This window comes from Camellia sinensis, chromosome 2 (genome assembly GCF_055761805.1).
Source record: "Camellia sinensis isolate YWXY chromosome 2, ASM5576180v1, whole genome shotgun sequence".
Taxonomy (NCBI): domain Eukaryota; kingdom Viridiplantae; phylum Streptophyta; class Magnoliopsida; order Ericales; family Theaceae; genus Camellia; species Camellia sinensis.
In genome coordinates this window covers 31,631,217-31,647,198 of record NC_138962.1, presented here as the reverse complement: position 1 = coordinate 31,647,198, position 15,982 = coordinate 31,631,217, and the positions used below count along the sequence as shown (strand labels likewise).

At 36.8% G+C, this 15,982-nt stretch overlaps 2 protein-coding genes and 1 pseudogene across 6 annotated transcripts in view; 1 reads left to right on the top strand and 2 right to left on the bottom strand.

Annotated features, from left to right (window-relative positions):
* LOC114299245 (subtilisin-like protease SBT3 pseudogene) overlaps positions 1 to 15,982 on the bottom strand; it is a 104,633-nt pseudogene that overhangs the window by 87,006 nt on the left and 1,645 nt on the right. Inside the window, exon 1 of one of the 2 annotated variants that reach the window (XR_014360764.1) lies at positions 10,356 to 14,003. The product of XR_014360764.1 is annotated as a subtilisin-like protease SBT3 pseudogene, transcript variant X2 (transcript). Of the gene's footprint in view, positions 1 to 10,108; positions 15,609 to 15,982 lie in introns of those variants that run through there. The other variant, XR_014360763.1, reaches the window with a different exon arrangement.
* Positions 5,266 to 8,592, top strand: LOC114262129 (uncharacterized). 3 transcript variants are annotated; one of them, XM_082914029.1, is made up of 7 exons: positions 5,266 to 5,488; positions 5,591 to 5,632; positions 5,769 to 5,932; positions 6,867 to 6,966; positions 7,085 to 7,254; positions 7,435 to 7,512; positions 8,280 to 8,592. In XM_082914029.1, the coding sequence occupies exons 1-7, from the start codon at positions 5,368 to 5,370 to the stop codon at positions 8,313 to 8,315; spliced, it is 711 nt and encodes a 236-aa protein (XP_082770155.1). In that variant the 5' UTR covers positions 5,266 to 5,367; the 3' UTR covers positions 8,316 to 8,592. The 3 variants fall into 3 exon arrangements, with proteins under 3 accessions (XP_082770155.1, XP_082770154.1, XP_082770153.1); XM_082914028.1 differs by having other exon boundaries at positions 5,266 to 5,480; positions 8,124 to 8,587; XM_082914027.1 differs by having other exon boundaries at positions 8,124 to 8,587.
* Positions 14,001 to 15,521, bottom strand: LOC114299246 (uncharacterized). The gene has a single exon (XM_082907857.1). It carries the CDS (start codon positions 15,519 to 15,521, stop codon positions 14,001 to 14,003), a length of 1,521 nt encoding a protein of 506 aa, XP_082763983.1.

Below are 15,982 nucleotides of genomic sequence, written 5' to 3'. Positions count from 1 at the left end.
CTATTTAAATTTTGTGATATTGAAATATTTTCAAATAGTGTGTTGTGTACTATCAATGATTAATTATTTCTATTGAGAGAAAATTTTTTGAGAGTATGAGCAAAATTGTAAAAGGGTTTTCTATCATTTATTCTTATTATTCTTGTTTAAAAAAAAAAAAAAAGAGAGTTTTTATGAGTGATTTTTCAGAATAAAATCACTTGGGTTAGGTGAGATTAGGCACTGGATTCAAAACTAGTCTTGTTATTTTTGTGAGTGATTTTTTGGATAAAATCAGTTGGCGAGATGTGACTAAGTACCGAATTCTAAACTAGTCGTAGTGATCGGGATTGTTGTAAAGGTTCACTAACACCCATGAAGTTAGTGGTGTATTACTATTTGAAGAATAGTTGAGGAATTCTCGAGGAGGATATTTGAGGAATAGACGTAGGCCCGGGATACCGAACCACTCATTTTATGTCTCTACCTTATATTGTTGAGCAAATATTTATTGTTTGGATTAAAATTTTAATTTGATAATTATTTAGAAACCCAATTCACCCTGTCTACCTGAAATAACAAATATGTAGAAAAGAAAGGATTGCATCAGATAAGATGCAAAGCAATGAGAAAGCATTGTTAATAACTCTTCAAAATCGTAGCGTAGTATTTCCTCAAACATTAAATAAACTAGTGAGCTTCCAACAAAGGATAACTCCACAGCACTACTGTAGTCTGACCAATAACATAATCAAATTCTAGAAAGATGAACATTCTTGCACATATATATCTACCAATGCGCCTTCCAAGAGTGATAACTTCAGGTCAACATCTCTTATATATCAATAACGGCTCAGCTCCACAAAATATTACAGATAAACAAACAACTTGAAGCCCCCACTTGATGGGAATGTACCCTCAAAATCCATAGCCCAAAATGTAGTTGGAACAACAACTGTTCAAAAAGAATTAACCTCAACTTAATAACATTCTGAAACTGTGCCAACATGATTAAAGTTTAAGCCTAAATGATGAATACGTAATTGCAGAGTCTCCAATCAAATTCAGATTGAATCATGGAAATTTCTCCTCCAATCAAATATAGATGAATCGTGGAAATTTCACTAGTCAACAATTTGGCTCTCAATGTAAAGATGAGGTTCAGTCAGAGTGAGCAAAACAAGTGTTGAAGATTGGCTTGGATGCTCCAAGTCAAGTAGGCACCGAAATACTCCAAGTCAAGGAGTAGGTACAGAAATGAGGAAAATGAGATCCCACCATGTGCTTTCCAAAGCTTTCCACCGAAAGAGGAGAGTAAGCTGGCACTCTTCCGTTGTCTGTTCTCCCTCTCCATTTGTTGTGTATAAGTAGGGAGAGGTAGGAAGGAGTTGTGTGGGAAATTACAGTGTGTATAAACAAGAGAGAGTGTGAGCATGAGTTGAGTGAGATTAGTGTCTCCTCCTCCTCCCTTGTTGTAATTTTGTATTTCTCTCCATATAGTGAAATTTGCTGCCCATGAACATAGGCATTTTACCGAACCATGTAAATATTTGTGTGTTCTTGTTTGGGTGCTTGTGTGTGATTGTTATCTGACTCCTAGGCATGACAACAAGCACTTTTTTATTTCTTACTTGTGTATCTACCGAACCAAAATGAAGGAATAATACAAGATACTGTCAATGAATAGGTGTCTGAGTGTGATGCTATTAGGCTTGATTGTAACATGCATGACAAGATGAGACAACATAAATCAAATAATAAAAAAATTCAGTGCCGCTGGAAGGATCATAATACGCAACTTCTTTTTTATCGGCAACAAATATTAATAGAATTAATAGAAAAGAAGAAAAGTACAAGAGAAAAGGAAAACAAGGAGTCCTTCACAGAAAGAAAAAACAAAATAAAAAACAACCAAAGTCTCATACTACATATCACATACTGCCATCATAGCTCTAGAAATTAAAAGAAATGAAAAGAAAAGAAAAGAAAAAGAGGTGGAATCCCTCTATGGTACTGAACTTCAAAAATTAAATGAACTGTAAGGACAAAATTAAGACTAAAGGGAGACGTATATGCAGATTATAAACCTCCATTTAATAAAATAATTTTGGTACCACAGCATGATACTATTATAAAAATCTTCATAATTTTAATTTCCAGCTGACAAAATTCTTGTTTAAATTACTACCTGTCTACAATAACTATATCAACTCAGCCTAAAAGAGAGCATGACTTAAAAATATTATTTTGAGGATTATAGCTGACAACAATAATTATGGTGGTGATGGTCAAGTTAGACATGAACTTGAAGACAATCGTCAACCTCAGGCAGTTCACATTTCGTAGAAAACAAATTTATTAACAAAAACTCAAACTCCACCACTGACCAAACAATGATTACACTAAACAGAAAAATTGTGCTGGATCTAATGTAATTCATTAATAAACAGCATATTTTCCCTCAAGCTTTTCTCGCCTCTTCTTCGCATCGTTATTAAGAGCATCATACATCATATTAAACTCTTCACATACCAATTCAGTGAGGCTCTGTAGCATTTATCACTACAAGAAAAGTGAGTATATGAGACGGAACTATTTGCGACGGCACACTTGCCGTCTCAAAAAGTCACTTTTTGCGACGGCAGAAAATGCCGTCTCAAAAAAATAGAGTATTTGCGACGGCACCATATACCGTCTCAAAAAAGCAGAGCATTTGCGACGGCACAATTTGCCGTCTCAAATACTCTGCTTTTTTGAGACGGCATTTTCTGTCGTCGCAAAAAAGTGACTTTCGTGTTTTTTTTTTGTTTTTAGTGAATATTTTTAAAATTTTAAATATTTTTTTTAGATGCACCTTACTTGCATGTATCTAAAAAATAAAAAAATTATGAAAAAATATTTTTAAAAATTAATAAATACATAAATATACAAAAAAAATGTATTGAATTATTGTATTTTTGGTATTTAGTGAATTTTTAAAAGATTTTTTTTACAATTTTTAAATTTTTTAGGTGTATTTATGTTAGATGTGTCTAAAAATTAAAAAAAAATACTTAAAATATTAAAAAAATTCAGTAAAAACAATATAACACGGAAAACAACAAAGTATAATTTTCTTAAAAGAGTTTTTGGAAAACTCTAACCTAGCATAGTGATTGTGGTTTTGAGATAGCTTCATATATATACAGTCACAAAATGGTTTGAATAAATTCAATGGTATTTTTCTGTCGCAAAAAAAATTAAAAAAAACAATGTCGTCTTACTCTTTTGATATAACATTTCTCTTTTCATTCATTTTTTCATCTTCCTGTCTCTCTGTCTCAATCTCTCTCTCTTCTCTTTATCTCTTTCACTCATCACTCTTCTTTCTCTGTCTGTTTCTCTCTCTCATTTTCTCTCTGTGTCTCTCGCCTATCTCTCTTCTCTCTATCTCTCTCATCTGTTTTTTCTCTTTGTCTCTCTCGCTCATCTCTGTTCTCTCTATCTCTATCATTTCTTTTCTCTCTCTCTCTTTCTCTCTCTCTCTTATCTTTCTATCTCTCTCGCCAATCTCTCTTCTCTCTCTGTCTCTCTCTCTCGCTCATCTCTTTTCGCTCTATTTTCTCTCTCTTTTTGTCTATCTCTCGCTCATATCTTGTTTCTCTCTCTTTTTCTATCTCTCTCTATATCTCTCTCTCTCTTTCTCTCTCTATCTTTTTTTCTATCTATCTCTCTCTCACTCACTCATCACTTTCCTCTCTCTCTCTCTCTGTCTACTTGTCTATTTGTCTATTTCTCCCTCACTATGTTCGCCTTGCTCACTCTCTTACTCCCATCGTCTCTATTTATCGAGCTCCTTCTCGATTTATCGATCCACTATAAGAAAATACACTTTTAGCAACCACTTGTCTCTCTCTCTGTCTCTATCTCTCTTCTTTATTTGTCTCTCACAAAATTAAAATATTTTTAAAATATTTAAATATTTAAAAAATTGATTTGAATTAAGTTTTGAAAAGAGTTTTGAATTATGTGTTTGGTTATGAGTTTCGAAAAGTAATGATTATATTTTGAATTGAGTTTTGAAAAATGGATGTAGAATTATGATTTGAAGGCTCAAAACAAATACCATACTTAAATCAATGGGTGAAACTATGACCACTACCATTACCACTCTCTCTGTCTCTTTTTTTTTTTCTATGTCTCTCTCGTTAATCTCTTTTCACTTTCTTTCTCTCTCTTTTTGTTTATCTTTTGCTCATCTCTTGTTTCTCTCTTTTTCTGTCTATCTCTTTCTCTCTCCGTCTCTCTCTCTCACTCATCACTCTTCTCTCTCTCTTTGCTTGTCTGTTTGTCTGTCTGTCTGTTTGTCTCTCTCTCCCCCACTGTGTTCGCCTTGCTCACTCTCTCCCTCATCTCTTCTTTATTTATTGAGCTCCCTTTCGATTTATCGATCCACTACAAGAAAATGCACTTTTAGCGACCACTTTGTCTCTTTCTTGCTCATTACTCTGTCTCTTTCTCTGTCTCTCTATCTCTTTTCTCTATTCGTCTCTCACCAATCTCTCTCTCTCTCACCACCCATATTCTCTACTACATTTACCACTACTGCAAATGCCATTCAACTACCACCGCTTTTCTCTTTATTTCTTTCACTCATCACTCTTTTTTGCTATCTGTTTGTCTATCTGTCTATCTGTTTATCTGTCTGTTTGTTTGTCTGTCTGTCTGTATGTCTTTTGTTCATCTTTCTTCTCTCTACCTCTCTCATTTGTCTTCTCTCTCTGTCTCTCTCGCTCATCTCTCTTCTCTCTATCTCTCTCATCTCTTTTCTCTCTCGCTGTCTCTCTCGTTCATTTCTCTTTTTCTCTCTCTCTCTGTCTCTCTCGCTCATCTCTCTTCTCTCTATCTCTCTATTTTTCTATTCTCTCTCTCGTTTATATTTTTCGCTCTCTTTCTCTCTCTTTTTGTATCGCTCATCTCTTGTTTCTCTCTCCTTTTTCTGTCTCTCTCTATCTCTTTCTCTCTTTGTCTATTTGTCTCTCTCTCTCTCCGTCTCTCTCTCTCACTCATCACTCTTAATAGAAAATATTTTTTATTAAAATATTATCCTTACTTCTACCAAATAAAAAATAATAATAATAATTTTTTATTCATTAAAATAAAAATGAAACAAATAAATTTTCAACCTTAATAACGAAAAGAAAATAAAAATTATTATTTATTTATTTTTATTATTTAAATATTCATTTATGATGAAAATTAATTTTTTTATTTTGCTTTTTCTCAATCCCGCCCGCTCGGTTCCCCCATTTTTTCCATTCCCGCGCCCCCCAAAATCCCCAATCCCTTATAACCAAAATCCCTAATTTCTACCAAATATCTCTCTCTCTCTCTCTCGCGACTGTGAGCATGGGTGACGACGGCGTCGAGCCACGGGCACCAGTGAATGAAGGAAGCCAGACATCGACGACTATTTTCGGAGTCCTTCGCTTCTCTATCGATAGCCATTACCAGCAAACGAAGTTCTCTGGTTCTATGTTTCTCTGGTTCTTTGTTTCTCTTTTTCTCTGGTTCTATGTTTCTCTTCGAATCTCATCAAAGCTATGTATTGTATTGCTGGTTTGAACAATAGGCTTGAATCTCATCGGGGGTTTAGCTAAAGACACTACATTAGGTCAGCTCATTCTTCTTTCAATTGCTTCTGCCAAAATATCTAGATTGTTTTGTTTGATGGCAAATTCTTCAATTTACATTGTGATATGCTTGTTTGATGTTTGTTTTGTGTGATTGAGGGTGGTGTGTGAGTGCAGATCAGTTCGCGAAGTACTTTGGGAAGTACGGGGAGATTACAGACTCGGTTATAATGAAAAATCGGCACACTGGTCGACCCAGGGGTTTTGGGTTTATCACCTATGTTGATCCTTCTGTTGTTGACACTGTTATTGCTGAAACCCATGTCATCAATGGCAAACAGGTGCTTTTCCTCACTTGGGTTATTTACTTTGGAAGAAAAATCTTTGTGCATTTTGTGTTTCTGGGTTTTGTTGTTTTTCCTGATAGGAAAAACTGTGGCAAAGAGAGAAGAAAAACAGAAAATTTGATGCTTTTCCTTAACTTTACATCTTGTTTAGTGCCTTTGAACTTGAAACTTGAAGTAATAAACATTCCGTGCCAAAGTAAACCGAAGCTTACTCTCTTAAATTTCTATTTAATTTTTGTTCTCCACAAGACTTCCTCTATGTACCCACCCAAATAAATGTGTTTGTTTCAAGATTGGCTTGGAAATTTATCTCCCTCTGGTGTTGGTTTGGAAAATATATACGAAATAGTTAGATTAGTGTCAGGTAATTTTGTTTTAATATCCCAAGATCCTAAGCAATGAAAAGTAGCCCCTTTTACATTTTTTTTTGGGTTTATATTGTATAAGGCTGCTCATGAAAAATAATAAATAAATAAAGTTTACTGGCAAATGCATTATTAACCGATAACTATGTTTAAAATTCTCTGTGAACAATGTGATTTCCCTTTATCACGGGCCAATGGAGAAATGCTTTCTGCTTGATTGTTGTGAAAGTCGGAAAACAAAAGAATGCTTGGCATACTACCTATTACTACACAGGGTTAGGTTAGTTTGGAAGCAGGTTGAACTGTTGTTTTGCCATTGAGGACATAGCTGTGCTGCGATGTGAAGTACTGTTTTTTGACTAATGCTTGACTTATGATGAATTGTATCCAGGATGCCTCTATAATTTTTGTCAATAAAATTTGTTATTATTGTGGAGATTTGGATTGTTGAGTTGCTGGAGAATCTCTCCACTTTTCTGAAAGTGCATAGAACTTTGACCAAGATAATATCTTCTATCAGAAGGTTTAGGCATTGCAACTTACATGGTCAAATTTCTGAGCAGGTTGAGATCAAAAGAACAATTCCGAAAGGTTCTGCTGAATCTAAGGATTTTAAAACAAAGAAGATTTTTGTTGGTGGGATACCTACCTCTGTCACTGAAGGTGTGGTATTTACTTTCTTTTTTGCCCCCAGATCACGGTCTGGGATTGCACATTTTAATTTGCATGTTCTTCTGCTATTGTTGTTATCCTGGTTAAACTGGTTCCCCATTCTTCTCAGATGAGTTCAAGAATTTCTTCTCAAAGTATGGAAAGGTAGTGGAACACGAGATCATAAGAGATCATGTCACTAAACGCTCTCGGGGCTTTGGATTTGTTGTATTTGACAACGAACAAGTTGTTGATACTATTCTGGCCAATGGAAATATGATTGATATGGAAGGCTCACAGGTGAGTTCAGTCCAATGGGTCATTACCATATCAGATGTACAAGGACATAGCTTTTATGTGTTCAAACCAGCAATAAAATATTACTTTTTACTCTTAAGGGTCTTGTATTTGTAGCTTTTCATCGAATAAAAGATAATATTGTCATTGCCTAAAGGCATGATTGCATTTTTTTTTTCGTAGATGAGGGAGCAGAAACGGGCTGCTCTTTTGAAAGAAAAAAGGGCCTCTAGTGGATTGACAAGCCCTCCCCGTGTCATTGTGAGTATCCTGTATATGATATTTTTTTAAATGTTTGTATTGTTTGGACTCAGATGAAATATTCAATTAATTTTGGTCAGTAGTGTGACAGTTTTTCAACACCACGTCAACTAAACTATCGATTAATTAAATAAATAGGCTTGAATCTCATCTTATTGGACTAAGGATGCATACCATGAGTCCATCTAGGCTTGAATCTCATCTTAATTAAATAAATAGGCTTGAATCTCATCTTATAAAGTGATATTGTTATCTTTTTATGCAGAAATGAATATTTTAGTAATGATGAGATTCTATGTAATTCCTACTATCCAAACATAACTTTAATTTGCATACTTACTGATGAGAGGCTAATCACCCTATTCCATGAACATGTATGATCTCCCTATTGATGGACCCTCTACATGTGAGTTCCTACAAAATAAATTTGTGTATTCTACAATCCAAGACAGGTAGGAACCCTTAAGTCCAACCCTTCCCACTCCCATCAGACATGAAAAAATTCCCTAGGTATATTACAATAAGAGTTTATTACACTATTTTGGACTACATTGAATTCCATTATTATTATTATTATTATTATTATTATTATTATTATTATTTGTGAGCAGGGAAAGCTTTGGTTTCTCCAATTGAGAGATATGCAGTTGTTCCTGATGACAACGCAAGTGTTCTTTCCACAGTCTTCATTGTCTTCAGTACTGGTGTTTAAATAGTTGGTTTCTCCAAAAGATTATAATTTGCAACTGTTATCTATTTATTTGTAGGTCAAAAGGATAAATTTTACCGAGGGGAAGATCTGATTCTAGAAGTAAGGAATTTGTAGCTTGATTTTTGAAATAGGCCCAAAATTGAAATCTTGTTGGAAATTTTTTATTTTTTTATTTTTTGTAAGAGCATTTAAATATCCAATGTGCTTATTGGTGAATTTTAGATTTTATTTATTTTTTTATTTTTTTTTTAGGATTGGGGTGAATTTTATAATTTAAATATGCTTTTATGAACAAGTACAGTTTAATTGTTCTTTGTAAAATATTGAATTTGATGGTTTTATCAATTTTTATTTTTATTTTTATTTTCAGTTATGATGTTTTTGTGAATGGAATGTAAATAATCAGCTCTGAGCATATTTTAGAGAGTGAGAGACGGCACCACCGTCGGAAAAAATAGAAATTTTTAATATTTTTATTAATTTTGTTACAGGTTTTACTTTTTGCGACGACATTACACTGTCGCAAAAAATAGAAATTTTATTATTTAAAATAAAAATTTTATTATTTTTTAATATTTTTTGCGACGGCATTACACTGTTGCGGCACCACACCGTCGCAAAAAATAGTGTTTTTGTCAAAAAAAAGACTATTAGCAACGGTATTTTTTGCCGTCTCAAATAATAATTTTAGCGTCGGTAAAATAGAGCCGTCGCAAAAAAAGTCAAGAAATTTCAAACGTTATTAGCGACTGCACGGTGCCATCGCAAAAAGGTAAAAATGCCGTCGCAAAACATTAGCGACGGCACTTGCCGTCGCAAAAACTCTTTTGCAACCCCTGCATTTGCGACCCCCTTTTTGCCGTCGCAAGAAGTCATTTTGCCGTCGCAAAAAGTATTAGCGACGGCATTAGGAGTATTAGCGACAATATTTTACCTTAGCAAAAAGTCAATTTTTTTGTAGTATATGTACCAATTGGGCTACAAGACACATGGTGCCCTCTAGTTATATCAATTTGCGTGCAACTGTTAGTTGCAAATGATAAAGGTCATGGAATCGGGGGGAAAGAAAATAAAAACAGATGTAGGAAGAACATAAGATTGTTCAAAAAGTAAAGAATGCGTCTTGCAAAGAAAGATCGATTTCTAAATGATTGTTAATTGTTATAAAGACAGCATTAAAACTGAAGTAGTAAAGGGAAAAAGATTCCAGATTCACTAATATGCACTAGAAATAAGGGATCCAAATTCAAATATAGACTTTCAAAGAAGACAGATAGAGAGAGTAGATTTCCTACACACAAAAGACAACTCTCAGCTCCAATTCTTCTATTTTATCTAAAATTCATCAACAAATGAACTAAAAATAAAACAATTAATGATAATCACTAAAAATTAAAATTGGTTGATCTCTCATAACCTTTACAGATCATTGGTCTTATAACATATTTATTTTGTTTAAGTTTGATCTCGTATAACCTTTATAACATGTTTATTTTGTTTAATTTTTCCGTTGATTCTCTACTCTTTTGGTTTTATATAAATCTCACCCACCAAAACAGAAAAAATCATGTGGTGCAGTGGGATTCCCGTTGGTGAAGGAAGGAGAAGGGGGTTGCCCGTGGCAGGCAAAGGGAGGGCAGAAGTCACCGATCAATGTTTTTATATCAGTGGAACAACAATTTTTTTTTCTTTTTTTGGGAGCTCAATTGGGCACATGACATAGTCTGAGCCATTGAATGAACAAAACAATGATGTAGTACAATCTTGTTAACTGTACTCACCATTAAGTTTATACCTAAAACAGACAAAAGCCAACCAAAAAAATAAATAATAATAATAATAAATAATAAAAAAAACACAATAAGATACAATTAAGGTACTCCCTAACGCAATTGTTGCAGCCACTACCATTATTATAATTGGACAAAGAGAGCATTAGTTCATCTGCTATTTGAGCAGCTACATTTAACATAGCACACACAAATATAATTTTTTATAAATAAAAAGAAGAAAAAAAAATATCATCATTTCACCCGTTTCAGCATGGTTGCCAAATTTTGCAACTTTTAGAACCGTAAGGTGTCAAAATTTGACTTTGACATTCCGTTTTGACAATTCCAAGTTCTATCACCTTTCATGCTCTTGGATAAGGTGCAAAAGCAGCAACAACAGGACTTCTCACTACATGCTTGCCCTTAACCTCATTCCAGCTTAAATACCCATAATTAACAATAGAATCACTTTGTATTCTGACATTTCCAACTCCAGCATCAACCTCTACTGTCATGCTGAACTTGGCTGTGCTGTATTTTCCATCAAAGGCTATCGCCGGCGGCTCCACAACCACTTTCATGCCCGATGGAGCATTCACCACAGCACGGTAGACCGAGGAACTATTCACTACACTTGTCAACACCCTTTTAAAGATGTAACTAGTAGTGTTAGTGTTGTTGAGGAGGATCATAAAAGACGGGTAGTTAAGATCAAGACTAGCTTGATCACAACTGAAATTTGATCTCTTGGTGATGATCTTGATCTGTTGGTTTGTGTAGTTCATTCCACACAAGTAATTGATGTAGTCTTGAGCCTCCAAGTCATAAACAAGTCCTGGGTCTATAGCTTTTACAGGATCTATGTGCCCTGACCCATAATCAAGAGGAGTCCCAGCTATTCCGGTGGTCATATCGATGATCGTGCCGTTCACGTTGTCGATCACGTAAGCTGTGGTCATCAATGCAGATCTGATGGCAGCTGGACTCCAATCCCTGTGTACCGCTTTTAGTAGTGCTGATATACCGGCTACGTGGGGACACGCCATGGATGTGCCAGAGAGAAGCGCAAAGTCGCTAAGCAAATAGTCGTAGTCATCTCCAATCGGCGCAATTCCTCTGTTTGGTGCATATGCTGCTAAAATATTAACTCCAGGAGCTAAGATATCAGGTTTCAGTATCCATGGCGATTTACGATCCGGTCCTCGGGAAGAAAACCATACCACTATTGGGGCAGGTTTAGTACCCAAAACTGTTAGTTGAAACTTAATACTCACCGTTGTATTCTTGGCTTTGATTAGGTAGTCTTTGATCGAATTTCCGACTTCTGGAATCACTGCCACGTATGGATTGTTGAAATCTCCTGGCTGGAGAAAAATGGAGTCGTCAGTACTGAAGATAGCTCCTGCAGCTCCAGCTCTGTCTGTTTCGAACGTGTTAACTCCTGAGTCACAGAACACGTACTTCCCGGCAACATCTTTAGGGTCCAGAGAATAGTCGTCACAGATTTCTTTGCTCCTATTTCCATAGCCAAAGTATATAGGGACTCTGGAGACTAACAAGTCTAATGGATAGATAGATTTTCCACTGACGGTGAGGTCCCCGATGTCACCGAGTGTCACTTCAGCGGCATAATCTCGATCGATGGTCCCCGCTCCAACGGTAGTGATCCATGGAGCTCCATTGAGAATGGTGAAACCATGAGGACCACCATTTCCAGCTGCACATACCACAATGATCCCCTTTTCCATGGCTGTAAAAGCTGCCACTGCAATTGGGTTTTGTTCGAAAGGAGTCTCAAAGAAACCCAACGACAATGACATTATATCGACACCATCGGCTATGGCTTGGTCCATGGCAGCTATAGTGTCCGTTGCAGCAGCTTCATATGTGTAGTTGAAGAAAAGCACTTTGTACATGGCAAGCCGGGCCTTTGGTGCCATTCCAATCGCTGTTCCCTTTGCATAATTGAAGTAACTCGCATCCTGCACAGGGCTTCCAGCTGCTGTCGACGATGTATGTGTCCCATGTCCATCGTAATCCCTTGGAGAATCATAGTCGTCCGTTTTGGAGATGTTCAAGCCAGCTTCCTTCATCCCTTTACTGAACGAGCGTGCTCCGATGAGTTTCCGGTTACAGTTAGAAGAGTTGAACTCCACACCAGACTCACAAGTACCGCGCCATCTCTCTGGTACGGGGGGCATTTCGTCATCTCTAAAACTCTCACTCTCCGGCCAAATTCCAGTGTCAACTACACCGATGATCATATCATCCCCAAAATTGGCTTCAGGCCATAACCCAACATTTGGTTCCAGGCCGAGAAACTTCGGGGTATGAGTAGTCTGAAGCTTTCCAAAGGTTTCTGGGTACGTGGCAACGTGACCAGACATTTTCTCCAGCTGATCAAGTTGGGACCGACATAGCACTGCACTAAAGCCATCCAAGACATGGTTGTAGGTATAGAGATGGGTTGGAAGAACCCCATTCAGCGAAGACAGGGACGAGAGAGTTGACATATACCAACTATGATGATCTGGGAAAAGAGAAGGCATTGCTGATTTGTCCATGTGGATGATGTACGTCCTACGATCATCCGCAACAAGAGCTGCTGACATGCCAACTGAAAGTAGGAAGAAATAGAGGAGGCTGAAAAAGAAAGAGCAATCCATTTTTGGGGAACACTGAAAACAGACCACTGAAGCAGTTAATCAGCACAATGACAATAAGTTATATATACTGCTCAAGCAACTAAAGTCCAAGTGATGAAACCAACAAAAAAAATCATAAAAAAAGTACTACTGATTGGAGTTTCCATAGTTGTCTGAATAAACAGCCGGCTCTGATGCCTTGAGGACGGCTGCAAGTACTGCATACATAGTTGTACCCACCCAAAACTAAAAGAAAACACTTCTCATTTGAAGGTGACTGACTTAAAACATACTGACAGAATTCCTTGCCCCTCTCCCTCTTCTTGAAACTAACGGTCCTTTTGTTTCAACAGAAAACACTTTCTAAGAAAAAATATTTTTGTCGTAAACATTTTGATTCTGAGTCTTTGTTATCAACTACATCAAACTGCACAGGTTTCTGTAATACTGATATCCCTAGATAACAAATATAAATTAACAATCAAAGACAACCATGCCAGTAAGCAACTGCACAGGTTTCTGTAGTACTGATATCCCTAGATAACAAAATATAAATTAACAATCAAAGACAACAATCTGAGTAAGCAATAGCAGTTCAATCATTACCACTGTTAAATACGGACCAACCCCATTCAACATGCCTCCAGATGCAAAATCTGGAGCAAAGGTGTTCAAAACCAATTCGCATAAACAAGTTTAGAATATTGGTTTATGTAATAAGAACACAAAAAGTTAAAGACATGTTAGTTTGCGTACAGATATGCTTTGGTAGTTGATCTGTTACAGAGTCTTACAGATTAACTTTCAAAACTGTCCGATGCACAACAAACATACATGCTGCTAGCTTTTCCTATCAACTTTTATTAAACTTTGGGGAAAAATATATATACACAGTTTTCTGTAGTACTGATATCCCTAGATAACAAAATATAAATTAAAAATCAAAGACAACAATCTCAGTAAGCAAGAGCAGTTCAATCATTACAAATGTTAAATATGGACCAAATCCAAGCAACCATGCCTCCAAATGCAGAATCTGGAGCAAACGTGTTCAAACAAGTTCAGAATCTCAGTTCATGTAATGGGAACACAAAATGTAAAAAGGCATGTTAGTTTGCATACAGATATGCTTTGGCAGTAGATCTGTTGCAAAGTCTTACGTGGATAAACCTTCAAAACTATCAGATGCACAACAAACATACGTGCTCCTAGTTTTTCCTATCATCTTTTATGAAACATTGGGGTGAAATATATATATACAGAGAGAGAGGAACAGGGTAGCAACAAGCATACCTCAGCTACAAAGACCCCTAATTAAAAGACAAAAAAAATTTTAAAAATAGCAGCTGCCCTATTCATCTAGCCACCAACAGCAACCAGAAACTTCCTGTTGCTTCCTGGTTCCACATGCAAAACCACAACATCTCCCACCTTGTCCAATAACTCCTCCAGATCATTCACACCAAACCTCTGGTAATCCACTGATCTCTTGTACCGTTGCTGATATATAGCCTCAAAAGAACCCATGAAAATTCGACAATAATAACTCACAAAAATCTCTTGTAGCTCATACTTGAACTGTTCAATACTTGGGTCATCATTTTCACATCTAGATGACATACCCAGATTGGTCTTCTCTACACCTGCCCGTTCATCATGTTCTTCAACTACTACCCTTTCTTCATCTGAGAACTCATCTGAAGATCCACCACCTGTGATAATATCAACGATCTCTTCCTGAGACTCCTTCCCTTTCTTATCCTTCTTTGCCAGAGGTAGTGGAGGCGCACTTGGGCCAGGTCTCAAGTTTTGAAGGTAGACAAACTTCTTATGACCTTTTCCTTCTATTGCTATCATGTCGCCCATCTTCTTGAGAAGATTCACAAGCTTGCATGCCCCATATTCTGCTACATAAAGAGGCCTCCCAAAAAATTTCTGGTACTCGGGAGGAACACGGTTAAGAGGCACACACCCTCCAAACAATTCAAGCAGCTTCACCAGCTGTGCCTTCAAACCATTTAGATCTCCAGGTTGTACCCACATCAAATCATTCTCGTCACAAGGAGGAGCAGATGCTGCTGATACTTCATTTGAACCAGATGGAAGACTTTGTGATCTTAAAGTTGAAGGAAAGCAAGGCATGGTTATTGAAGTACTATTGTACTCAGATAAAGACTGTGATATCATTGAGAAATCCCTTGAGTTGTAAACATTTTGTGAGATCCCTCTATATAAAATTGCTTCCTCGTTCTGAACATCTAGGTTATCATTGATTTGGCACCCCATCAGATTCCCAGCAATCTCAGCCGGACCTCCATGAGGGGGAATTAAAGCCCTAGAGGGAGGCACAAAGCCTTCCCCACGAGCCACACTATGCCAATCCCATACAAACCTGCCCGCATTACACAGGGCAGATGATACACCCACCCTAGAAGGAATGACAAGAATCACAGTATATCCACGTTGACCAAGTATGTGAAGTGCTGGAGCAAAATCAACATCGCCAGAGATCAGCATGATGGAAGATGGTGGAGGGTTGTCAAGAGCAAAAAGAAACATATCAACCAATATGGCCTTGTCAGCAGCATCCTTTCTCCCATTTGGTACATCTATGAGTTTGACACCAGTTCTCTGGCAGCCCTCCCTCAGTCGCCTGGGAAAGGCATTAAAATCCCCATATGCAGAGAACAATGTAACAGCTCCATTGATTACAGGATGGACCCACAATGCCATTCTTATGTTGCTAGCCACATCGTCAGGGCGTACATCACTTGGGACAGGACAGTTCTCAATGTCCCATAGAATAGCCACAGGACCATATGAGGATTTTTGGCTCTGCTGCGAAGGTGGTTGGGCAAAGTTCATGTTTGAAGCTTCCATATGCGTACCACTTTGTTCAGAGGATTCAGAAGGCAATATCAAAGCTGAGAACTAGCCATTACTAACTCAATTAAAGCTCACAGGTTCCTGGAAATGGCGAATAGAAGGGACTATAAGTAAACTATAAAACAAAAAACTTCTTAAAATATTTTATTGTAGTATAAACCGGGCTATGAGTATAGCCCAAAAAGCAAAGCAAAAGGAAAAAAATAAAGAGACAAAGAAACACGCTGTGGCTGAATTAATCACTTGAGCAGTTTAACATTCCAAGTCATATCCACCCGGTAAGCAGACCTAAAATTCCAAGGGCAATTTTGCCTGCAACCAATGGTATATATAGCAAAACAAGATGGTCAAGCCAACCTCTACACAGAAGGTAATAAATTATATATGCAAACTCCATAAGATAAATTATGACTAATTTGAAACTAACATGAACAAAATCTCTATGTTTCCTGCAA